Source organism: Aegilops tauschii, chromosome 1 (assembly GCF_002575655.3).
Source record: "Aegilops tauschii subsp. strangulata cultivar AL8/78 chromosome 1, Aet v6.0, whole genome shotgun sequence".
Taxonomy (NCBI): Eukaryota; Viridiplantae; Streptophyta; class Magnoliopsida; order Poales; family Poaceae; genus Aegilops; species Aegilops tauschii.
In genome coordinates, this window is record NC_053035.3 from 317344495 (window position 1) to 317370151 (window position 25657).

A 25657-nucleotide genomic window follows, 5' to 3' on the forward strand; every position below is an offset into this window, starting at 1 on the left:
TGGGATTTTGGAGGAAAAGGAGACACAGAGCCATAAGGGGATGCCCACAAGGCCCACACACCCAAGCTTAGGGGCATATGCAAGGGGTGTGTGGGGCCCATAGGCATCCCTCGGCTGACCTCTTTCGCCTATATATCATATCTCGCCCTAAAAACCCGATAAAGATTTTCCCTAATTTTCTACAGGGTGAAGATAACCGCTAATTTATCTTCTTCGTGGAGGGCTATCTGGAGGCCGATCTGACCACCGGAGAGGGCGGATCTTCATCATCAACATCACCAACTCCTTATTCATCATCACCATCATGTTTCTCCCGTCCATGCATGTGTGAGTAATCTCATGTAGGCACATGAGGTGTATGGAAATTGGATGATAACATCATCTAATAGTTACCATATCTGTTAGGGTTTGATGCTTAGTGTCATTTAGGTTTTGAGATTGGTATTGTTATGACTTTGCTATGTGTAATGCTTCTCGCTAGGGCCCGAGTGATATGATTTTTAGATTTGAACTGTATTTGTTTCATGAATATTTATGTGCTTGGGTCATACTTGCAAGTTTTATGCACATTTCATAGTTTTGCATTGGAAACCCCGAAGTGACAATAATCGAGATATCAATGGGAATGGCTATAATTTGAGGATTACATGTATTCATTAAGTGTTAATGCTTTGCTCTAATGTTTTGTAAAATGAAAAACTTAATTTTCCTTAATTTCCATTAGGACCCCATAGAAAAGGGAGGGTAAGACAAAAGATTATGCAAGTTCTCATTGCGAACACATACAACTATATACAAAATACGTGCCTACATGAGTTAAATAATAGAGTTAGCAAATTATACTCTACGTTTGTGTTAATTGATTCAATCCATGCAACGTCCGTCTACCAATCCCCATGCCTATGTTTTCCCTAATTGATACTCTAAAGATAGTTTGCACTTGGCAATTCCTGGGTATTGCAGCTTTTTGTTACTACTGCAATCAAACAACAATCACTTCATTGCATTCTCTACTAATAAATTCTCTCAAGCAAGTATTTATTTCCAGGTGTGGATTTTTTTACTCCCCTTTTGCCGAGTATGAATTTGGGTTGCGATACTTCCGCACGAAGAATGTTGCGATCCCCTACACTTGTGGTTATCATCGAGGGGAAATGGTTTTACCACATTCTTGTGCCGCACACACGCGGTTTTGGGTCATATTTGCATGTATGTACGTGCCACTTAGGAAGGGGGAGGGGCATGTCTGAGGAGATGGTTCCCTTAGAAATGGCACCCCTGATTTCATTAAAAGGATACTAACTAAGACGGAAGAGTCCAATAATTGCATGCCAAGATGATCAAGACGTAGGCCGACGGTCGCCAACCAAGACCCCCATATAAGAGCATGTCCTTAGGTGGGAGGGGGCCTTCGACTGCTTCAAGAACCCTTGGAGTGTAGTTAGCACATTAGTAGATTCAATCTGGGTACTCCATCTAGATCGCCTATCTCCATCCCTGATGACTTAATCTTCAACTCACCGGATACGCCATTGTACACCCCATTGCTGATATTTATGAGGTGCGCTTGGTTTGGTTCCATAAAATGGCATGGCAATGTTTAGGCAAGCGAAAAAATGGGTTACGATTGGTTGACTACCAACTCACCTCGGTAGCCTTAGAAAACTTACCAATTTCCTAGAAGTTTTAAAGTTTCCAAGAGTTGGCATGCCAAACCAAGCATGATCATGGCAATATTGCGCCCTCTTGATTATGTCCTTCATCACTTTATGGTCCATGTTAGTGATTGACAAAGACATACCAAAAAAATTGTCAGTTTCTCCGTCTGAAATGTTCCAAAATACGCCAAGGATTTCCCTCCTCCTTGCATATGGCTTGAATGTTGTGGTCCCACCAATCATCAAGACGCGACAAGTCTAGCGCTCAAGTGCGTAATAATGGGCTTGCATGAGAAAAGTCGTGGATTTGAAGCGTCGTTATAATTTGACGACTGAGAATGCATCCAGCTGTCATCTTAGAGCTCCACCCTGCTAACTGACATTTGTCGAGTAAGTAGAAAAGAAGAGGGAGTAACCCATAGGGGTGACGCCGTGAAGCCAGCTTGTGTAACTAATGCGCCTTTGCATAGCCAATGGTGATGACCATCACCTCATGAAGGAGGTCTATGTTGGAGTTGTCACAAGAAAGCAGCTATGGTGACAATGGTCAAAGTCTTGCTAGACTTCTTGTTGTCTACCCCATGACAACTATCTCTTGTGTTGTGAAACTTGTGATGTTAGCATTTCAAAAAAAATGGAGTTAGCTGTAAAAAGAATATAGTTTCCTTATATTTTCTCTAGGGATTTCTCTTGAACAGCCCCTCTATGTTTTTTTTTTCCCAGTGCTTCCTCTAGGGTTTTATTTTGGAACGAGAACCCACTTCCATTTTCTAGGGTGGGTCGAACCGACCGTCCGATCTGGCACCTGTAGACGCAGAACCGTGGGATCTTCCACTCGCTCTCCCGTCTGAAGTGTACAAGTACTCTCCAACCAACCAAGCCACGCCAAAAGAGGCAACAGGAGCTAGTCATCACCAAGACAAAAGTAACTGAAGAGGGAGAGCACCAAGCGAACCAGCACTTGCGGCGGCGGCGAGATGGCCTCGGGCAATCGCGCACTCCCGATCGAGAACGGCGAGGTCCTCCCTGCCGCCGGAGGCAATGGCGAGGGCGGGAACGGCGGCAGCGGCGACGGATTCAACCGCAACCGCTCCTCCGTGGACCAGGTTCGCGTTTTGCGTGCGTGTGTTACAGCTTGCAGCGTAGCCTCTTTGCCTCGCGTTTCGAGGGTTTGAGACACGCCTGCGGTGTTTGTGGCGTCGGGTGCTAACGAGGATAGGGTACGGTGTGGTGATGTGCAGCAGATCGATGACATGCGGAGGAGGCTGCGGGAGTTGGAGGAGACCGAGCGCGAGATGCTAGCCGTCGCCGCCGCCGCTTCGCATGGTAGTCTGTCTAGTCGCCACCACCCTCTCCGTTTCTGCTCGTGTAATTAGCGCTTTGTTTCGTCTTTGGTGGTTGCCCGGAGTGAAATTGGTTGGATGCACGTGAGATCCCGAGCGCCTTGTTACTTGGGCGTCATTCATGTGATTAGATTTGTGCTACTCTCGATGTGGAATCGCTGACACTAGGTGATCGGTTTGATTTTCACTTTCCAGTCGACAGGCTCCTAGTTTCTTCGTTTCTGACGACTTCTGTGTGGTTGGTTGTCGGAATAGTTGCTGCCTTTGAGTACTTGTAGGTGCTGGGTGAGTGCATCTTTTGAGCATTGTGTGTTTGTTCATTTCATTGCTCTGTTGATTTGTGTTGTACCAGCAATATGCATTTGAACTGCTTTGGTAAGGATTATTACAGTGTTTAAGGTGATAGCCAGGCAGCGGGGGTGATGTCGGCGCCTAATCATGGGCTAGGCAGCCCCCTAGACGCGTAAAGCAGGACCGTAGCGCCTCGTGGGCGGGCTACGTACATGGCTGTCTTTTGGAGTAGGGGTGTAATAATGGTGCATTACTTAGACTCACCTGGTTACGTGGTGGATTAGTGTTGCTAAGCATTATTTACTACAATTGTTGTAAAGTGTAAATCATCTTCCTTCTCGCAACTCGTCACATTTACTATCCGGAGACGGTTAGAATGTTATTTTCGAGCGTCAACAATTGCACTTTTGTAGAGCATCATCAAGTCATTGAGCTCATCCTGCATTCCACATTTCCCGAAATGTTACCGATGTGTCCAGATGGAATTCAGTTCTGAACGGAGTAATTTTTTAGACAAATGGCACTAAATAATGCCCCAAATCAACCATGAACGATGTAAATTAGGAAAGGGGTCTGCTTACGTACCTGATTCGAGATAATAATGCACACATATGAAGCATTTGAAAATATCATAACCAAAGCTGTAAGAATAGGTTACCATGATGATGGTTTGAAGTTGATGAAAATGTTCTATGGAAAGCATGGTTTATATACACCGATAATGCCACTGAAGTTTATGGTTGTAACCTTTTTTTCTTCTTCTACTGGTACATGCTTACTGCTGCTTCTGATATTTTTCTGACAGCAAAGAGAAATGTGAGATGACCTGGTTTAAAATGCACACATATGGTGCATTTAAAGATGATATTATGTACACGATTAAGTGTTTGCTTCAAGCCTCACCCTTTACATACTTACTTAGTAAGTTGGTTATAAATAGAAACATAGATGCTGATTAAAGATCCTAAGCAACGGCATCTTCTTTCTTTTGCGTTTGATTCTTTCTAATCATGAGTGCCATACCATGCCGTTGTTTCATTATTTTTAATGGACTCTCTGCCTTCAGTTAGCCATTAAACTCTACAATCTGTTTACACTTTTTTCCTTCCTTGGTCTATTTTTTCAGAAGATCCAGCTGCAGCAGCAACCGCACTCGAAAAGGCAGAGGTGGATGCTTGCTCCATCTATGTTGGAAATGTGAGGTTTTCTTCTAGTTTTGTTTCTTATCCTAAAGTGTACTTCTAGCATGTCCATGAAGAACTTTCCAATATGCAGTAGCACACAGAGCCAGAAAGTTTTGCATTGCCATTTGTTAAGCCAAGAATCTGGATTTCGGCGAGCACTTTTAATAAATTATGACTGCTACTGAGATGATACTTTCTTTCTTGATTTTACCATCCCATTTCTTCCTGGGGTTTATGGCATCCTCATCTGCTGTTTTAGTACTCCCTCCGTTCACAAATATAAGATGTTCTAACTTCTTTCTGAATTGGATATATATAGACACATTTTAGTGTGTTTGTTCACTCATTTCAGTCCGTATATAGTCCATATTGAAATATCCAAAATGGCTTATATTTGCGAACGGAGGGAGTACTTCTCTTGAAAAAATAAATTAAAAATAGCATTGAATAGTTCTTAGCTACTCCAGTGCAGCTGTTTAAGTATACTATTACCACCTTGCCTCAGGTTGACTATGGGTGTTTGCCAGAGGAAGTTCAGGAGCATTTTCAGGATTGTGGAACTGTCAACAGGGTTACAATTCTGACAGACTTTTATGGCAACCCCAAAGGATATGCGTACGTGGAGTTTCATGAAGCTGAGGCAGTCCAAAATGCTCTCCAGCTGAATGATACAGAACTGCATGGCCGTCCATTGAAGGTTCAAAACGAACCTTTTTACAATTTGCACTCACTGTTGTTTTGAACTTTCTAACATTTACTTGCGTGCTCTCTTTTTATAGGTGTGTCCAAAAAGAACTAATGTTCCAGGAATGAGCTACCATAGGGGAAGGCGCCCGTTTCAACCTTACTATCCCCCCTATCCAGCATTTGGGTAAGGTGTCTCTTCATGAAGATGTATTGCACTTAGATGTGGAAAGATTAAGAAATATGATATTGTAAATTTGGTTGGACTTAAGTCAGCATGTTCCCAATTATGGCTTAGGTAGGACTAATGGAATTTTTCTAGGTGAATCATTTTTTAGTGACTGTTTCTAGATATTGATCTTTTCAGCTGAATTTTGGGTTATCCTGATTTCATTGGAAATTTTGCCTAAGCCTAATCAAAACCAACCCAGTACTTCTGTTTGAATAGAGCAGAATTTCAATCGTAAACTGTATATAATATAAAGTAAATGAAAGGATTCGAAGAATATGACATGCGGAGGCCATTCTTCTAATGCATTCGACTAGTTGTGCACCAAACATTCAGGCGAACTTTTATTCCCTGGGATCTCCTCTTTTCCTGAGGTTACCACAAATCCAAAATGGGGCCCAAGATGAGAGAAATTCGAACAGAATTCCCAGGATGACCTTTCTGATGTTCTGTTTTTCTTTGCAGGAGGTCACCCAGGTTCTATCCCTATTACTGATTCTGCCGGGTTGCAGTGACTTCAGTTTTTTGCTAGCGAATTTCCATGATACATACAGAAGATACAGGCAAAGACCCTGAAAAGCTGCGACTTCTAAAAGTTACATAGTCTCCTTGTTGTCATACCTCCCATCAGACCATGATGACTTTTACCTTAGGAATGAACCTATGTTCCGAATTATCCCGTGATCAGCCGGCCTGGTGGGTTTTATACCGTTGACTTTAGCTTTGAAGTTTTATCGAATTTTGAGTCAGAATTGTTGGCAAAGTCGTGTACTCTGCTTGCTCTAATGAATTCAAAGCAGTTGGACCTGAATTATCTGCAACCATTGGCGATATACATTATGCCTGTTAGTTCATGTTTGTTGTCTTGTTAGCTGGTGATGTTCCATCCGATGGACTGGTTGCCTTTAATTTTCCGCTTTTGTCATGCGAGAAAACATGGCACCTGTCCGAGATTTCAAATTTGATCTGTCGAGTCCTTGTGGCCGCTGCAGGTGTAGGGTGTGTAGTTGCAAGTTTACATGCAGCACAAGGATTCGTTTCTTCCATGAGTCTGATCTTCTGGCTACTTTTGTTTGTTCTGAACCCTCCTGAATTCACACCCTCCTCAAGTCCGGTGCATAGGACGGTCGTTGATTTGACTAATCAAATTGTATGTCATGAAAAGCATATCATTAGAATCATACACAAGATGAAGCTTCTAAACATATGTTTTTCATCACAAATATATATTTGGTTAGTCAATCAAATTACCAACCTAGAAGCACCCGCACCCCGCCGGAGGGAATGGAGAAGTTCAAGGTTGAGAAGAACAAATATCGTATCCAGCGACATTAGTTACAGCCGCAGCTTGCAACTTTCATGCCTTCATTGATGTTCAGCCGTCCCTCGTCTTCAGTAGTGTAATGGCAGTGTTCTGTGGCGCCTTTTGATTCGTAGGAATTCCATAGGAATTCGTACTACAAACAGTTCAATTCCTGCAGGAACTGTGAAACTCAACAGTGCCCTGTTGATAGTTCAATTGGTGCAGCAACTGTAAAACTCACAGTACCAGTTGATAGTTCAATTCCTGCAGCAACTGTGAAATTCAGAGTACCCAGTTGATAGTTAAGCAAGGGCCATCCATAACAAACTCTCTATGAGTGATAGAATGTTGATTACAACTATCATAACAATCACACCTTGGCTCACTGTGAGACAATCTTAACAATAGCAAAGCAGCAGCAAGACAAAGAAGCAAGCAGTGACCAGATGATGATATTCCCAGCGAAGCTAAGCTGCACTCTTTTCTTTTCCCCACCATAAATAGCAACTCAAAAGACAACACACTGATTACAAATGAACACTTTCTAAATCCTCCCACAGCCATATCCTACACCTACATGCTTTGCCCTTCACTTCTTAAATCAACCATCCAAACACAAGAAGAGTAGAAACATCACAAGTCATCAGCTGACTGACAGGAGCAGCAGCAGTTAACTAACAAAGCCAGCAAGCATCCATCAACACGGAGTTGAGCTGACGCTGCGCCGGAGCTCTGCCTCTAGTCCTCAATCCTCCTCCATGGCAGCAGCGGAGGAGACCAGCTTGGCCTTCTTGTGGTGCGGCTGCTGCTTGCCGAGGAACGCCTCGACGAAGAGCTGCTGTGCGTCGAGCAGCGCCTGGGTGCGCTTCATCTCCGACTCCATCCGCTCCTTCTCCATCTGGAGCGACAGCTCCAGCCTGCGCTCCTCCATCCTCAGGAACCCCTCGCCGACGGCCCTCAGTGCCGACGCCACCTCCGCCATGGCCTCTGCCTCCGGGTCGTCCTCGCCCCTGTCCCGGTCCGGCCTCGCCTCCCGCGGGACCCCCGGCTTGGTGCGCGAAGCCTTGGGGATGGTGAAGCGCAGCCCGCTGCCGCCCCCGCCGTTGGAGATGAGGCCGTGGAGGCTCCTGCTCCGTCCGGCGTCCTCGGACGAGGGGGACGACACCGGGGAAGGGGACGCCGGGGTGGCGTTTCCCCTGGGCTTGATCTTGATGATGGGGTTGGGGCTGGCGTCGGGCACCCCGCCGCCGGCGAGGTCGTGGAGGAGCGGGAAGAAGGGCCACTTGGGCCCCTTGGAGCGCCCCATGGAGCGCGTGCGCTCGGCGCGGTACCGCTTGCGGAGCTTCTCGATCTTGTGGCGGCACTGCACGCCGGACTTGTAGGTGGCGGTGGGGAACCTCCCGCAGCGGGCGGTGACGGCGCCGGCGACCTCGTCCCAGTCCGCGGCCCGCAGGTTGCCCTTCTTGAGCGCCTCCCACTTGTCGCGGTACGCCTCGATGAGCGCGAGGGTCTCCTCGTGCGTCCAGCACGGCGGGGGCAGCCTCCTCCCGGAGCCGCCGCCCGCCCCTGCCCCGCCCCCTCCGCCGCCGGACGAGGCCGCGGCCGCGGCCGCGGCGGCCGCCGCCGCGATGCCGGGCGCGGCCAGCGGGGGCAGCTCCGGGGAGGAGGGGACGTCGTCCTGCTTGAGCGACGAGGAGGAGGACATGGTCGTCGGCGGCTAGGGTTTGGTGGTGGTGGTGGAGATGGGGAACGGAGGAGGAGGAGGTGGGGAACCGGTCATATAAGGAGGCGCGGTGCGGTGGAGGTGGGCCGCGGGCGCCCGCCCGCTGGCGGGCGTGGGTGGGGTGGGCCGCGCGGTGAAAGGAACGACCGGCTGTGGAGGGGCAGCGGCCGCGGCAGCCGCGTGGGGCGTGGCGGTGCGGTGCGGGATGCGGTGGTGGTTTTTGCTTGGAGCGGGGTTTGTCGCGTCGCGGGCGGGGCGGCGGGTGGGCGGGCAGTAAGGGGTGGGTAATGGCACGGCACGGGCGGGGGCAGAGGCACCGCACCGCACGGCGCCGCGTCGTGCGGCCCGTGCCGTGGTGGGCACTCGAGGCCGCGGTGCGGGGGGCCGGGGCCAGGCCAGCCACCCACCGCTCTCCCCCCTCCCGCCCGCGCGCGGCGTGGCCGCGTGGCCGTGCGCCGTGTAACCTCCTCCGTCTCCTTTCCATCGGCGGAGGCTCCGCCCGTCTCCTTTCCTGTCTTCTTTTTTTAATCGGGCACTCGAATTCCAGCAGCGCCGTTCCGATCCCATCGTCTGCTCCTCCTCAATTATTGGCTCCGGACCTCGCTGGTTCACCAGCGCCGGTGCCGATCGATTTGGGTTGCCGGCTCTCTGCTAATCTAGTTTTTTTTCTATTTTTTTAAATAATAAGTGACACACGTGTGATACAAAGCGTTCCGGTCCTGATTTTTTTAAAACTAAATAAAGTTGTCATTCAAAAAGAAAAAAACAAATCCAATAAAAACTGAACTTGTCATCTGAAAAGAAATTGTCATGCTTACAACTGAAATTGTCATCCTCGTGTCACTAAACTTGGCATAAAAAATGTTCGGTGTTACGGTATGTTCATGCCATAAATGTGGCACTTATCAAGGTCTTTTTTTAATGATGAAATGAATCTTGTTTTCCTTCGCTCGTGCACAAATCAAACAACTCGCATATGAATATTTGTTTTGAATTCAACTCTGTAAAACTTTTGAACGAACGAGCCCTTAAGAGCATGACAACCTCTGTTTCCCTCTACGAAGGACCTATATTTTTATTTTTATGTATTTACTTTTCGTGCAAGAGTCAATAGTGTTCCTCTCTATTCCTTTTTGTTTTTCTCTTTTGCAATCATCATGTGGTGGGGAAAGATCTAAGCATATATATCCAGTTGGATATGAGTGGTCATGAGTTATTATTGTTGACGTTACCCTTGAGGTAAATGAGTTGGGAGGCGAAATTATAAGCCCTATCGTTCTACGTGTCTGGCTGAAACTTTTGCTCCATATATATGTCATGAGTGTCAGCAATCATAGAAGACTAAATGATAGTTTAGTATGTGGACTTGCTAAACAAGAGCTCCTACATGAGACTCTTCCTGAAAATATAATGAATTGCAATTGCCTTGTTGACCGAGAACATAGTTTGTTAGTTTTCAAGAAAGTTTATGCCTTATACTTCGTTGTTGTGATGAATTGTTACTTGCTCATGAGAAGTTTTATGATAATAATATATTGCTGCTATGATATTGATCATGATGCTACTATGTCTGTATTTTGTTTTTATCGACACCTCTCTCTCTAAACATGTGGTCATGATTATCGACATCGGCTTTCGCTTGAGGACAAGCGAGGTCTAAGCTTGGGGGAGTTGATACTGTCACACCTGATACAGAGGTATCGGTGGACAAGTAGTAGGAGAGAGCAAGTGGGCCGTAAGCCTAGGTTGTGTTGGGCCGCATGTGGCCTAGGAACTAGCGTGTTGTACTTAACCCTATCGGGCTAAACAAAGAGACAGGAAATGAGATATCTCTGAAATCATTCTCACCTACTTCGTCTACCTCTCTCCCTTGCTCCTCTCCTCATCTCGATTCTCCCTCCTGTGCGGTCGATCCCCTTTCCTAGGGTTAGGGTCGTCACAATTGGTATCTAGAGCCACAAATTTTCTCCTCTGCTGCCAATCCACGCCGTCGCACCCATATCCTCTGGGAAAATCGGTAACATCCACTGCATCAGGTGCGGATTTGCTTCGGTGAATTCGCACAAAATCCTGCGGAGGGTTCGATTTGCTCGGAGCGGGAGCAACGGCGCCGTCCAAGGCTTCTGCGCAGACGCGGCACCTCATGGCTGCCATGGAGAACCAGACGTCCAACCTCCCTCATGGAGAAGCTGCTCGAGCGTTTCGACGAGGAGAAGGCGGAGGCGGGGAAGCGCGCCGAGGTGCAGCCCGCCTTCAACAGCCAAGTCTCCCACGAATTACAGAGCCTCTTGAAGCAGATCGGCCTCACCGAGGCCGATGTGGACGACGTCCGCAAGGTTACCTCATACTCGGCCTCGACATCTCCTTCCCCAAGTTCAGCGGTCCACAACCCGTCTGCGGCAACGCTCCACACGTCGGCGATTAAGGAAGGGCCCCAGTAGCACGTGCCCCCTCCACCTCCACAAGCCCCGCATACCGCACCTCCTCCGAGCGCGCTGCCTATTCCACAAGCATTGGCCGGCAACTAGCAGTTCGCGCGGCTGTCGAACGACGGGCCACCGCTCCTCAATTGCCCCGATCAACACCAGTGGCAAACCGACCGCCATCACCAACAACAACCTCGAGAGGATTCCTTCACCAAGCCGCCGAAACACAATTTCCCCCGCTTCGACGGCGAGTGTCCGCGTGTCTGGCTTGATCGTTGTCTGGCGTATTTCGAGCTGTACCGAGTGCCACAACACAATTGGGTAGCCACGGCATCACTCTATGTGGAAGGACACGCCGCACTGTGGCTCCGCGCCTTCCGCCAACAGAATCTGGTTCTGAATTGGGAGATGTTCAGAAGAGCACTTGAGGAGGAATTCGGATCAGAGGAATTTGAGTCCATGATGCACAACCTTCTGCAATTGCGACAGACAGGCATTGTGGTGGAGTACCGATAGCAATTCGAGGTTTACATGTACAATTTGCTCGCCTTGGATGCCACACTCGGTCCCAAGTTCTTCATCACACAATTTTTGTTGGACCTCAAGGATGAACTGCGTGCAGCCATGCGCATCCAAGCACCCACGAGTATCACAAGAGCAACAGTTTTTGCCCGAATTCAGGAAGAAGAACTGGAACATCAGTGTGCCCGTCCACGGCATATACCCCCAAGCAGGCCAGCTCCTCTGCCTTATACAGCACCGCAGCCCGGTCGACCACCACCGCCTCCACTGCCCGCGGCGCCCCCATCGCGCCCAGTTGCCGCACCTAAGCAGCCATCGACGATTTCGGCAGGGAGCGTCCGTTACGCGACTACAGGCGTCAACACGGGCTCTGTTTCTGTTGTGGGGAGAAGTACTCCCGCGAGCATCGGTGCAAGCGCTCCGCCCAACTCCTCACCATCAAGGTTGGTGATTATGGGGAAGTGCTCTCGGACGATGCAGTCCGAGCACTACAGTTGTTGGATGCACCAATGACTAAAGATCCAGCATGCTGTCTTCTGTCAGCCCATGCCATGGAAGGAACAAAAGCAGCCGGGACCATCCGCCTGCGCGCTACAATAGGCAATCTGACCATGTTACTCTTGGTGGACTCGGGAAACACCAATAGCTTCATCAACTCCTCGTTCGCTGCTCGCATGGGAGCTGTCACCACTGATATTCGACCATTGAGAGTTCATGTGGCTAATGGACAGCAACTACACTGCACCAAGCTTGTGCCCCAACTGCAATGGAAGACACAAGTGAAGGAAATATGCCCTAGAGGTAATAATAAAGTTGTTATTTATATTTCCTTATATCAAAGATGGTTAAGTTTCCTAGCCATAGACATGTGTTGTCATTTGATGAACGGGATCACATCATTAGAGAATGATGTGATGGACAAGACCCATCCGTTAGCTTAGCACTATGATCGTTTAGTTTATTGCTATTGCTTTCTTCATGACTTATACATGTTCCTATGACTATGAGATTATGCAACTCCCGAATACCAGAGGAACACTTAGTGTGCTATCAAATGTCACAACGTAACTGGGTTATTATAAAGATGCTCTACAGGTGTCTCCGATGGTGTTTGTTGAGTTGGCATAGATCAGATTAGGATTTGTCAATCCGATTGTCGGAGAGGTATCTCTAAGCCCTCTCGGTAATGCACATCACTATAAGCCTTGCAAGCAATGTGACTAATGAGTTAGTTACGGGATGATGAGATTGAACTAGGTATGATGATACCGACCATCGAATCTCGGGCAAGTAACATACTGATGACAAAGGGAACAACGTATGTTGTTATGCGGTTTGACCGATAAAGATCTTCGTAGAATATGTAGGAGCCAATATGAGCATCCAGGTTCCGCTATTGGTTATTGACCGAAGATGTGTCTCGGTCATGTCTACATAGTTCTCGAACCTGTAGGGTCCGCACGCTTAACGTTCGATGACGATTTGTACTATGAGTTATGTGTTTTGATGACCGAAGTTTGTTCGGAGTCCTTGATGAGATCACGGACATGACGAGGAGTCTCGAAATGGTCGAGACATAAAGATTCATATATTGGAAGGTTACATTCGGACACCGGAATGGTTCGGGTCGTTTCGGATAAGTTTCAAAGTACTGGGGGTTACCGGACCCCCCCGGGAAGCTATTGGGCCTCATGGGCCTTAGTGGAGAAGAGAGAGGGCCGGACAGGAGGTGGCGCGTGCCCCTTTGCCCCAATCCGAATTGGACAAGGGGAGGGGGCGGCGCCCCCCTCCTTCCTTCTCTCCTCCTCCTCCTCCTTCCCCCCTTCTCCCTCTTGGAATGGGAAAGGGAGGGGCCGAATCCTACTAGGTTTGGAGTCCTAGTAGGACTCCCCCCCATGGCGCGCCTCCCCCCTTGGCCGGCCTCCTCCTCCCGCTCCTTTATATACGTGGGGAGGGGGGCACCCTAGAACACACAAGTTGATCTTTTAGCCGTGTGCGGTGCCCCCTCCAGAGTTACACACCTCGGTCATATCGTCGTAGTGCTTAGGCGAAGCCCTGTGCCGGTAACTTCATCATCACCGTTGACACGCCGTCGTGCTGACGAAACTCTCCCTTGGCCTCAACTGGATCAAGTGTACGAGGGACATCATCGAGCTGAACGTGTGCTGAACACGGAGGTGCCGTACGTTCGGTGCTAGGATTGGTCGAATCGTGAAGACGTACGACTACATCAACCGCGTTGATAAAACGCTTTCGCTTTCGGTCTACGAGGGTACGTGGACACACTCTCCCTGCTCGTTGCTATGCTTCTCCTAGATAGATCTTGCATGATCGTAGGAATTTTTTTGAAATTACTGCGTTCCCCAACAGTGGCATCCGAGTCAGGTCTATCCGTAGATGTTATATGCACGAGTAGAACACAAAGAGTTGTCGGCGATAATAGTCATACTGCTTACTAGCATGTCATACTTTGATTCGGCGGTATTGTTGGATGAAGCGGCCCAGACCGACATTACATGACCGCGTTCATGAGACTGGTTCTACCGACGTGCTTCGCACACAGGTGGCTAGTGGGTGTCTGTTTCTCCAACTTTAGTTGAATCGAGTTTGACTACGCCCGGTCCTTGTTGAAGGTTAAAATAGCACACTTGACAAAAAATCATTGTGGTTTTGATGCGTAGGTAAGAACGGTTCTTGCTAGAAGCCCGTAGCAGCCACGTAAAACTTGCAACAACAAAGTAGAGGACGTCTAACTTGTTTTTGCAGGGCTTGCTTGAAGAAAATATGCCCTAGAGGCAATAATAAAGTTATTATTTATTTCCATATATCATGATAAATGTTTATTATTCATGCTAGAATTGTATTAACCGGAAACTTGATACATGTGTGAATACATAGACAAACAGAGTGTCACTAGTATGCCTCTACTTGACTAGCTCGTTGATCAAAGATGGTTATGTTTCCTAGCCATAGACATGAGTTGTCATTTGATTAACGGGATCACATCATTAGGAGAATGATGTGATTGACTTGACCCATTCCGTTAGCTTAGCACTCGATCGTTTAGTATGTTGCTATTGCTTTCTTCATGACTTATACATGTTCCTATGACTATGAGATTATGCAACTCCCGTTTATCGGAGGAACACTTTGTGTGCTACCAAACGTCACAACGTAACTGGGTGATTATAAAGGTGCTCTACAGGTGTCTCCGAAGGTACTTGTTGGGTTGGCGTATTTCGAGATTAGGATTTGTCACTTCGATTGTCGGAGAGGTATCTCTGGGCCCACTCGGTAATGCACATCACTATAAGCCTTGCAAGCATTGCAACTAATGAGCTAGTTGCGGGATGATGTATTACGGAACGAGTAAAGAGACTTGCCGATAACGAGATTGAACTAGGTATTAAGATACCGACGATCGAATCTCGGGCAAGTAACATATTGATGACAAAGGGAACAACGTATGTTGTTATGCGGTTTGACCGATAAAGATCTTCGTAGAATATGTGGGAGCCAATATGAGCATCCAGGTTCCGCTATTGGTTATTGACCGGAGACGTGTCTCGGTCATGTCTACATAGTTCTCGAACCCGTAGGGTCCGCACGCTTAAAGTTAGATGACGGTTATATTATGAGTTTATGTGTTTTGATGTACCGAAGGAGTTCGGAGTCCCGGATGAGATCAGGGACATGACGAGGAGTCTCGAAATGGCCGAGACATAAAGATCGATATATTGGACGACTATATTCGGACTTCGGAAAGGTTCCGAGTGATTCGGGTATTTATCGGAGTACCGGAGAGTTACCGGAATTCGCTGGGGAGAAGTATTGGGCCTTATTGGGCCATACGGGAATAGAAGAGAGAGGCCAAAAGGAAGGAGGCGCGCACCCCCCCTCTGGTCCGAATTGGACAAGGGGTGCAGCCCCTTTTTCCTTCTCCCTCTCCCCCTCTTTCCTTCTCTCCTACTCCAACAAGGAAAGGAGGAGTCCTACTCCCGGTGGGAGTAGGACTCCCCCCTTGGAGCGCCCTCCTCCTTGGCCAGCCGCCTCCCCCTTGCTCCTTTATATACGGGGGCAGGGGGCACCCCATAGACACAACAATTGATCATTGATCTCTTAGCCGTGTGCGGTGCCCCCCTCCACCATATTACACCTCGATAATATCGTAGCGGTGCTTAGGCGAAGCCCTGCGTCGGTAGAACATCATCATCGTCACCACGCCGTCGTGCTGACGAACTCTCCCTCAACACTCGGCTGGATCGGAGTTCGAGGGACGTCATCGAGCTGAACGTGTGCTGAACTCGGAGGTGCCGTACGTTCGGTACTTGATCAGTCGGATCGTGAAGACGTACGACTACACCAACCGCGTTGTATTAACGCTTCCGCTTTCGGTCTACGAGGGTACGTGGACAACACTCTCCCCTCTCGTTGCTATGCATCACCATGATCTTGCGTGTGCGTAGGAAATTTTTGAAATTACTACGTTCCCCAACAGTGGCATCCGAGCCAGGTTTTATGCGTAGATGTCATATGCACGAGTAGAACACAAGTGAGTTGTGGGCGATATAAGTCATATTGCTTACCAGCATGTCATACTTTGATTCGGCGGTATTGTTGGATGAAGCGGCCCGGACCGGCATTACGCGTACGCTTACGCGAGACTGGTTCTTCCGACGTGCTTTGCACAGAGGTGGCTGGCAGGTGTCAGTTTCTCCAACTTTAGTTGAACCGAGTGTGGCTACGCCCGGTCCTTGCGAAGGTTAAAACAGCACCAACTTGACAAACTATCGTTGTGGTTTTGATGCGTAGGTGAGAACGGTTCTTGCTAAGCCCGTAGCAGCCATGTAAAACTTGCAACAACAAAGTAGAGGACGTCTAACTTGTTTTTGCAGGGCATGTTGTGATGTGATATGGTCAAGACATGATGCTAAATTTTATTGTATGAGATGATCATGTTTTGTAACCGAGTTATCGGCAACTGGCAGGAGCCATATGGTTGTCGCTTTATTGTATGCAATGCAATCGCCCTGTAATGCTTTACTTTATCACTAAGCGGTAGCGATAGTCGTAGAATCATAAGATTGGCGAGACGACAATGATGCTACGATGGAGATCAAGGTGTCGCGCCGGTGACGATGGTGATCATGACGGTGCTTCGGAGATGGAGATCACAAGCACAAGATGATGATGGCCATATCATATCACTTATATTGATTGCATGTGATGTTTATCTTTTATGCATCTTATCTTGCTTTGATTGACGGTAGCATTATAAGATGATCCCTCACTAAATTATCAAAGTATAAGTGTTCTCCCTGAGTATGCACCGTTGCGAAAGTTCTTCGTGCTGAGACACCACGTGATGATCGGGTGTGATAGGCTCTACGTTCAAATACAATGGGTGCAAAACAGTTTTGCACACGCAGAATACTCAGGTTAAACTTGACGAGCCTAGCATATGTAGATATGGCCTCGGAACACTGAGACCGAAAGGTCGAGCGTGAATCATATAATAGATATGATCAACATAGTGATGTTCACCATTGAAAACTACTCCATTTCACGTGATGATCGGTTATGGTTTAGTTGATTTGGATCACGTGATCACTTAGATGATTAGAGGGATGTCTATCTAAGTGGGAGTTCTTAAGTAATATGATTAATTGAACTTAAATTTATCATGAACTTAGTCCTGATAGTATTTTGCAAATTATGTTGTAGATCAATAGCTCGCGGTGTTGCTTCCCTATGTTTATTTTGATATATTCCTAGAGAAAAATTATGTTGAAAGATGTTAGTAGCAATGATGCGGATTAGATCCGTGATCTGAGGATTATCCTCATTGCTGCACAGAAGAATTATGTCCTTGATGCACCGCTAGGTGACAGACCTATTGCAGGAGCAGATGCAGACATTATGAACGTTTGGCTAGCTCAATATGGTGACTACTTGATAGTTTAGTGCACCATGCTTAATGGCTTAGAATCGGAACTTCAAAGACGTTTTGAACGTCATGGACCATATGAGATGTTCCAGGAGTTGAAGTTAATATTTCAAGCAAATATCCGAGTTGAGAGATATGAAGTCTCCAACAAGTTCTATAGCTAAAAGATGGAGGAGAATAGCTCAAGCAGTGAGCATGTGCTCAGATTGTCTGGGTACTACAATCGCTTGAATCAAGTGGGAGTTAATCTTCCAGATAAAATAGTGATTGACAGAATTCTCTAGTCACCATCACCAAGTTAGTAGAACTTCGTGATGAACTATAGTATGCAAGGGATGATGAAAGTAATTCCCGAGCTCTTCGCGATGCTGAAATTGACGGAGGTAGAAATCAAGAAAGAGCATCAAGTGTTGATGGTTAACAAGACCACTAGTTTCAAGAAAAGGGCAAAGGGATAGAAGGGGAACTTCAAGAAGAACGACAAGCAAGTTGCTGCTCAAGTGAAGAAGCCCAATTCTGGACCTAAGCCTGAGACTAGTGCTTCTACTGCAAAGGGACTGGTCACTGGAAGCGGAACTGCCCCAAGTATTTGGTGGATAAGAAGGATGGCAAAGTGAACAAAGGTATATTTGACATACAGATTATTGATGTGTATTTTACTAGTGTTCATAGCAACCCCTCGGTATTTGATACTGGTTCAGTTGCTAAAGAGTAGTAACTCGAAACGGGAGTTGCATAATGAACAGAAACTAGTTAAGGATGAAGTGACGATGTGTATTGGAAGTGGTTCCAAGATTGATATGATCATCATCGCACACTCCCTATATTTCGGGATTAGTGTTGAACCTAAATAAGTGTTATTTGGTGTTTGCGTTGAGGATGAATATGATTTGATCATGTTTATTGCAATACGGTTATTCATTTAAGTTAGAGAATAATTGTTGTTCTGTTTACATGAATAAAACCTTATATGGTTACACACCGAAAAGTTCAAAGAATTTCAGAGTGAAGTGGAAAATCGTCGTAACAAGAAAATAAAGTTTTTAGTGGAGGTGAATATTTGAGTTACGAGTTTGGTCTTCATTTGAAACAATGTGGAATAGTTTCGCAACTCATGCCACCTGGAACACCACAGCGTAATGGTGTGTCCGAACGTCGTAACCTCACTTTATTAGATATGGTGCGATCTATGATGTCTCCTACCGATTTACCGCTATCGTTTTGGGGTTATGCTTTAGAGATGGCTGCATTCACATTAAATAGGGCACCATCTAAATCCGTTGAGATGACACCTTATGAACTGTGGGCAAGAAACCCAAGTTGTCGTTTCTTAAAGTTTGGGGCTGCGATGCTTATGTGAAAAAGCCTCAACCTGATAAGCTCGAACCCAAATCGGAGAAATGTGTCTTCATAGGATACCCAAGGAGACTGTTGGGTACACCTTCTATCACAGATCCGGAGGCAAGATATTCGTTGCTAAGAATGGATCCTTTCTAGAGAAGGAGTTTCTCTCGAAATAAGTGAGTGGGGGGAAAGTAGAACTTGATGAGGTAATTGTACCTGCTCCCGAATTGGAAAGTAGTTCATCACAGAAATCAGTTCCAGTGATTCCTACACCAATTAGTGAGGAAGCTAATGATAGTGATCATGAAACTTCAGATCAAGTTACTACCGAACCTCGTAGGTCAACCAGAGTAAGATCCGCACCAGAGTGGTACGGTAATCCTGTTTTGGAGGTCATGTTACTTGACCATGACGAACCTACAAACTATGAGGAAGCGATGATGAGCCCAGATTCGGCGAAATGGCTTGAAACCATGAAATCTGAGATGGGATCCATGTATGAAAACAAAGTATGGACTTTGGTTGACTTGCCCGATGATCGGCAAGCCATAGAGAATAAATGGATCTTCAAGAAAAAGACTAACACTGACGGTAATGTTACTGTCTACAAAGCTCGACTTATGGCGAAAGGTTTTCCACAAGTTCAAGGAGTTGACTACGATGAGACTTTTTCACCCGCAGCAATGCTTAAGTCTGTCTGAATCATGTTAGCAATTGCCGCATTTTATGATTATGAAATTTGGCAAATGGATGTCAAAACTGCATTCCTGAATGGATTTCTGGAAGAAGAGTTGTATATGATCCAACCAGAAGGTTTTATCGATCCAAAGGATGCTAACAAAGAATGCAAGCTCGAGCAATCCATTTATGGACTGGTGCAAGCCTCTCGGAATTGGAATAAACGTTTTGATAGTGTGATCAAAGCATATGGTTTTATACAGACTTTTGGAGAAGCCTGTATTTACAAGAAAGTGGGTGGGAGCTCTGTAGCATTTCTAATATTATATGTAAGTGATATAGAATTTCTGGATAGCATAAAGGGATACTTGAATAAAAGTTTTTCTATGAAAGACCTTGGTGAAGCTGCTTACATATTAGGCATCAAGATCTATAAAGATAGATCAAGACGCTTAATTGGACTTTCACAAAGCACATACCTGGATAAGATTTTGAATAAGTTCAAAATGGATCAGTCAAAGATAGGGTTCTTGCCTGTGTTACAAGGTGTGAAGTTGAGTGAGACTCAATGCCCGACCACTTCAGAAGATAGAGAGAAAATGAAAGTCATTCCCTATGCTTCAGCCATAGGTTCTATCATGTATGCAATGCTGTGTACCAGACCTGATGTGTGCCTTGCTATAAGTATAGTAGGGAGGTACCAAAGTAATCCAGGAGTGGATCACTGGAAAGCGGTCAAGAACATCCTGAAATACCTGAAAAGGACTAAGGATATGTTTCTCGTTTATGGAGGTGACAAAGAGCTTGTCGTAAATGGTTACGTCGATGCAAGCTTTGACACTGATCCGGATGACTCTAAGTCACAAACCGGATACGCATTTATATTGAACGGTGGAACTGTCAATTGGTACAGTTCCAAGCAGAGCGTCGTGGCGGGATCTACGTGTGAAGCGGAGTACATAGCTACCGCGGAAGCAGCAAATGAAGGAGTCTGGATGAAGGAGTTCATATTCGATCTAGGTGTCATACCTAGTGCATCGGGTCCAATGAAAATCTTTTGTGACAATACTGGAGCAATAGCCTTAGTGAAGGAATCCAGATTTCACAAGAGAACCAAGCACATCAAGAGACGCTTCAATTCCATCCATCATCAAGTGTGGGAAGGGGACATAGAGATTTGTAAGATACATACATATCTGAATATTGTAGACCCGTTGACTAAGCCTCTCTCACGAGCAAAACATGATCAGCACCAGGACTCCATGGGTGTTAGAATCATTACTATGTAATCTAGATTATTGACTCTAGTGCAAGTGGGAGACTGAAGAAAATATGACCTAGAGGCAATAATAAAGTTGTTATTTATATTTCCTTATATCATGATAAATGTTTATTATTCATGCTAGAATTGTATTAACCGGAAACTTAGTACATGTGTGAATATATAGACAAACAGAGTGTCCTTAGTATGCCTCTACTTGACTAGCTCGTTAATCAAAGATGGTTAAGTTTCCTAGCCATAGACATGTGTTGTAATATGATGAACGGGATCACATCATTAGAGAATGATGTGATGGACAAGACCCATCCGTTAGCTTAGCACTATGATCGTTTAGTTTATTGTTATTGCTTTCTTCATGACTTATACATGTTCCTATGACTATGAGATTATGCAACTCCCGAATACCGGAGGAACACTTAGTGTGCTATCAAACATCACAACGTAACTGGGTGATTATAAAGATGCTCTACAGGTGTCTCCGATGGTGTTTGTTGAGTTGGCATAGATCGAGATTAGGATTTGTCACTCCGATTGTCGGAGAGGTATCTCTGGGCCCTCTCGGTAACGCACATCACTATAAGCCTTCCAAGCAATGTGACTAATGAGTTTGTTACGGGATGATGCATTACGGAACGAGTAAAGAGACCTGCCGGTAACGAGATTGAACTAGGTATGATGATACCGACGATCGAATCTCGGGCAAGTAACATACCGATGGCAAAGGGAACAACGTATGTTGTTATGCGGTTTGACCGATAAAGATCGTCGTAGAATATGTAGGAGCCAATATGAGCATCCAGGTTCCGCTATTGGTTGTTGACTCGAGATGTGTCTCGGTCATGTCTACATAGTTCTCGAACCCGTAGGGTCCGCACGCTTAACGTTCGATGACGATTTGTATTATGAGTTATATGTTTTGATGACCGAAGTTTGTTCGGAGTCCCGAATGAGATCACAGACATGACTAGGAGTCTCGAAATGGTCGAGACATAAAGATTCATATATTGGAAGGTTACATTCGGACACCGGAATGGTTCGGGTCGTTTCGGATAAGTTTCGGAGTACCGGGGGTTACCGGACCCCCCTGGGAAGCTATTGGGCCTCATGGGCCTTAGTGGAGAAGAGAGAGGGCCGGCCAGGAGGTGGCGCACGCCCCCTTGCCCCAGTCCGAATTGGACAAGGGAAGGGGATGACGCCCCCCTCCTCCCTCGTCCCTTCTCTCCTCCTCCTCCTTCCCCCTTCTCCCTCTTGGAATAGGAAAGGGAGGGGCCGAATCCAACTAGGTTTGGAGTCCTAGTAGGACTCCCCCCCATGGTGTGCCTCCCCCCTTGGCCGGCCTCCTCCCCCCTCCTTTATATACGTGGGGAGGGGGGCACCCTAGAACACACAAGTTGATCTTTTAGCCGTGTGCTGTGCCCCCCTCCAGAGTTACACACCTCGGTCATATCGTCGTAGTGTTGAGGTGAAGCCCTGTGATGGTAACTTCATCATCACCGTCGCCACGCCGTCGTGCTGACGAAACTCTCCCTTGGCCTCACCTGGATCAAGAGTACGAGGGACGTCATCGAGCTGAACGTGTGCTGAACACGGAGGTGCCGTACGTTCGGTGCTAGGATCGGTCGGATCGTGAAGACGCACGACTACATCAACCGCGTTGATAAACGCTTCTGCTTTCGGTCTACGAGGGTACGTGGACACTCTCTCCCCGCTCGTTGCTATGCTTCTCCTAGATAGATCTTGCATGATTGTAGATTTTTTTGAAATTATTGCGTTCCCCAACAACAAGAACAGGAGTTCTGCACAGATATGCGCGTACTCGACTTGGGGGTGTATGACGTTGTACTGGGAGTGGATTGGCTTGCCCAGCACAGCCCAATGTAGTGCGATTTTGGCAAAAGAAGACGATGCAATTCGACCGAGAGGGCGTCGCGATACACTTGACAGGTGTCCGTTTGGACGAACAACCAACAATCGCTGCACTGGATGCTGCGTCCCTCTGGCAGATGGAAGAAGCAAAAGAGATTTGGGGCGCTGCACTGCTAGAAATTCAGACCCAATCGCCACACCTGGCAGAAGAACCATTTCTTCCTGTCATTCAATGTGTGCTGACAGATTTTCGTGATGTTTTGCTGAGCCTACAGAGCTACCCCCACACCGGCAGTATGATCACGCAATCACACTCGAGCCAGGAACAACACTGGTCAACTGTCACCCTTACCGCTACTCTCCGTTACAGAAAGACGAAATTGAGCGCCAAGTTGCGGAGATCTTGCACACTGGGTTGATCACCCATAGCATGAGCCCGTTTGCAGCCCCCGTCCTGCTCGTGAAGAAGAAGGATGGAACATGGCGATTATGCGTCAATTACAGATGCTTGAACACAATCACCATCAAGAACAAATTCCCCATTCCAGTCATCGACGAACTCCTCAATGAACTTGTCGGAGCATCATTCTTCTCCAATATCGATCTCTGTGCCGGTTACCATCATATTCATATGTGTGAAGGTGACGAGGAGAAAACGGCTTTCAAAACCCACCATGGGCATTTCTAGTTCGGCATCATGCCTTTTGGAGTCACCAACAGATCACTAACGTTCCAATGTGTGATGAACTATATCTTCAAGGATGAAAATCGTAAGTTCGTCATTTCGTTTATAGATGACATCTTGGTCTTTAGTGAGTCATTGCAGGAACACGCCGAGCATCTCCACACGGTGTTCGCCATTCCGCGCAAGAATCAACTGTACGCCAAGGAGTCCAAGTGTTCCTTCGCCCAACCTCGCATCGAGTATTCGGGAAGGCGTGGCGACGGATGAAAGCAAAACCAGTGCAATGCGCGACTGGACAACTCCTACCAACGCCACCGAGCTGTGTGGCTTTCTCGGCCTCACCGGGTATTATCGGAAATTCGTCCCTCGCTACGGCATCATTGCCAAGCCCCTCACCCAGCACCTCACCAAGAAGGGCTTCATCTGGTCCGCGCAAGCTCAAGCCGGCTTTGACTTGATCAAGAAAGCCATGGCAAACACGCTGGTGCTGGCCCTGCCATATTGCTCTCGCCCCTTCACTATCAAGACAGATGCGTGCGACACAGGAGTCGGAGCAGTACTAGTTCAAGAAAGCCATTCGGTCGCGTACCTTAGCAAGGCATTGGGGGTTCACAACTAGCGGCTCTCCATCTACGAGAAGGAGTTCCTCGCCATGATCATGGCAATCAACAAGTGGCACGCCTACCTCTAGCATGCTCCCTTCGTCATCGTCACGGACCACAAGAGCTTGTGCAGCCTCGGCGAACAGCCATTGGACATGGAGCTTCAGCGGAAGGCCATGTCCAAGTTGGTGGGACTGCAATTCTCATTCAAGTACCACCGCGGCATCAACAACGGTGCAGCAGACGCGCTCTCCCGCGTTGGGCACCTACTCTCCCTCGATGCTCTGTCGACCTGCCAACCGCAATGGCTACAAGAGGTGGCCAATTCCTACAAGATCGACGCCGATGGTCAAGACCTGCTTCAACGGCTCGCCATCTGCAGTCCTGACGAGCCGGGCTATGAGCTCCGTCAAGGAGTCATTCGCTTCCACGACAAGCTATGGATCGGAGCAAACACCGCCCTCCAAACCAAGCTGAACAGCGCACTCCACGCCAGCGCTATGGGTGGCCATTCTGCAGTCATCGCCACCTACCAAAGAGTGAAGAAGCACTTTGCCTGGCGCGGCCTCAAACAAGTCGTGGACAACTTCGTCTACCAGTGTGACGTGTGTCAGGATGCGAAGCACGAGCACCTGAAGACCCCTGGCTTGCTGCAGCCGCTACCTGTGCCCAAGGAGCCCTGGCACGATCTCACGATGGATTCTGTGGAAGGCCTGTCGGCGTCGGAGGGCTACCAAGTCATCATGGTCCTCGTCGACCGCTTCACCAAGTATGCGCACTTCGTGCCGCTTCGTCACCCCTTCACAGCGGCCACCATCGCTCGCGCCTTCTGGGACACCGTGATCAAGCTACACGGCATACCTCATTCGATCATTTCTGATCACGATCCTATCTTCACCAGCAACATGTGGCATGCACTGCTGGATGCAACCGGCACCAAGCTTAGCTACTCGACGATGTATCACCCACAAATAGATGGTCAAAGCGAGCGCGTCAACCAATGCTTGGAGATGTACTTGTGATGTGCAGTCCACAACACACCCAAGCAATGCGCAAGTGGCTGCCGACGGCGGAATTCTGGTATAACACCACTCATCATTATTCGCTGGACACATCACCGTTCCAAGCTCTCTATGGCCACGAACCAAATCCAGGAGGGCTACCCTCCATTGCAGCCAAGCTACCAGCAGAAGCGGGAGATGATCTGGATTGGGCAACCCACAACAACAGACTGCATGCTCAACTTGCTCGTGCACAAAACATGTTCAAGCAAAAGGACGATAAGAAAAGAACAGAGCACACATTTATGGTGAGCGAGCAGGTCCTACTGAAGCTTCAGCCATACGTGCAGTTGATGGTGGCCAACCGCCTCTGCCCCAAGCTCGCGTACAAGTTCTTTGGCCCGTTCGACATCGTGCGATGCATCCGTGCCACGGCATACAAGCTCAAGCTGCCAGAGGACAGTCACATTCACCCGGTCTTCCACGTCTCCCAGCTCAAGCCATATACACCTAACTACTCGCCGGTGTTCTCCGAGATTCCTCGCATGCCAGACCTCACCGGCGCTCTGCTCTAGCCGATCGTCATCCTTGACCACCGCATGGTCAAGAAAGGCAGCAACACTGTTGTCCAAGTCCGCATCCAATGGCCTCATTATCCCCGGAGTCCGCCACCTGGGAAGATTACAGCGTTCTTCGCCATCGCTATCCCATGGCGCCGTGCTGGGAGGAAGAAGACGCTACCGCTCAAGTGGGGAAAATTGTCACACTTGATACAGAGGTATCGGTGGACCAGTAGTAGGAGAGAGCAAGTGGGCCATAGGCCTGGGTTGTGTTGGGCCTCATGTGGCCTAGGAACTAGCGTGTTGTACTTAACCCTATCGGGCTGAAT

The 25657-nt window shown here is 47.6% G+C and overlaps 4 protein-coding genes across 5 annotated transcripts; 3 read left to right on the forward strand and 1 right to left on the reverse strand.

Annotated features, from left to right (window-relative positions):
• Window positions 1–2534: 2534 nt before the first annotated feature.
• Window positions 2535–6200, forward strand: LOC109751893 (polyadenylate-binding protein 1). 2 transcript variants are annotated; one of them, XM_040404497.3, is made up of 6 exons: window positions 2535–2764; window positions 2900–2984; window positions 4419–4489; window positions 4982–5173; window positions 5256–5347; window positions 5855–6200. In XM_040404497.3, exons 1-6 carry the CDS (start codon window positions 2636–2638, stop codon window positions 5883–5885), a joined length of 600 nt encoding a protein of 199 aa, XP_040260431.1. In that variant the 5' UTR covers window positions 2535–2635; the 3' UTR covers window positions 5886–6200. The 2 variants fall into 2 exon arrangements, with proteins under 2 accessions (XP_040260431.1, XP_020166358.2); XM_020310769.4 differs by having other exon boundaries at window positions 2903–2984.
• Window positions 6201–7147: 947 nt separating this feature from the next.
• LOC109751892 (uncharacterized) lies at window positions 7148–8642 on the reverse strand. The gene has a single exon (XM_020310768.4). The coding sequence runs from the start codon at window positions 8395–8397 to the stop codon at window positions 7438–7440; it is 960 nt and encodes a 319-aa protein (XP_020166357.1). The 5' UTR covers window positions 8398–8642; the 3' UTR covers window positions 7148–7437.
• A 14806-nt stretch (window positions 8643–23448) lies between these two features.
• On the forward strand, window positions 23449–23784 carry LOC141030573 (uncharacterized mitochondrial protein AtMg00860-like). Its single transcript, XM_073506171.1, has one exon. It carries the CDS (start codon window positions 23449–23451, stop codon window positions 23782–23784), a length of 336 nt encoding a protein of 111 aa, XP_073362272.1.
• Window positions 23785–24815: 1031 nt separating this feature from the next.
• Window positions 24816–25343, forward strand: LOC141030604 (uncharacterized). The gene has a single exon (XM_073506172.1). The coding sequence runs from the start codon at window positions 24816–24818 to the stop codon at window positions 25341–25343; it is 528 nt and encodes a 175-aa protein (XP_073362273.1).
• Window positions 25344–25657: the final 314 nt, after the last annotated feature.

What these genes read in the sequence shown, in the direction of transcription:
- LOC141030604 (XM_073506172.1), top strand. Translation starts at nt 24,816, where the DNA reads ATGCGCAAGTGGCTGCCGACGGCGGAATTCTGGTATAACACCACTCAT.
- LOC109751893 (XM_040404497.3), top strand. Translation starts at nt 2,636, where the DNA reads ATGGCCTCGGGCAATCGCGCACTCCCGATCGAGAACGGCGAGGTCCTC. An exon ending in ACCGCTCCTCCGTGGACCAG is followed by an intron (nt 2,765 to 2,899) that starts GTTCGCGTTTTG and finishes GGTGATGTGCAG; the next exon opens with CAGATCGATGACATGCGGAG. An exon ending in CCCCCCTATCCAGCATTTGG is followed by an intron (nt 5,348 to 5,854) that starts GTAAGGTGTCTC and finishes TTTTCTTTGCAG; the next exon opens with GAGGTCACCCAGGTTCTATC.
- LOC109751892 (XM_020310768.4), bottom strand. Translation starts at nt 8,397, where the DNA reads ATGTCCTCCTCCTCGTCGCTCAAGCAGGACGACGTCCCCTCCTCCCCG.
- LOC141030573 (XM_073506171.1), top strand. Translation starts at nt 23,449, where the DNA reads ATGCGCGACTGGACAACTCCTACCAACGCCACCGAGCTGTGTGGCTTT.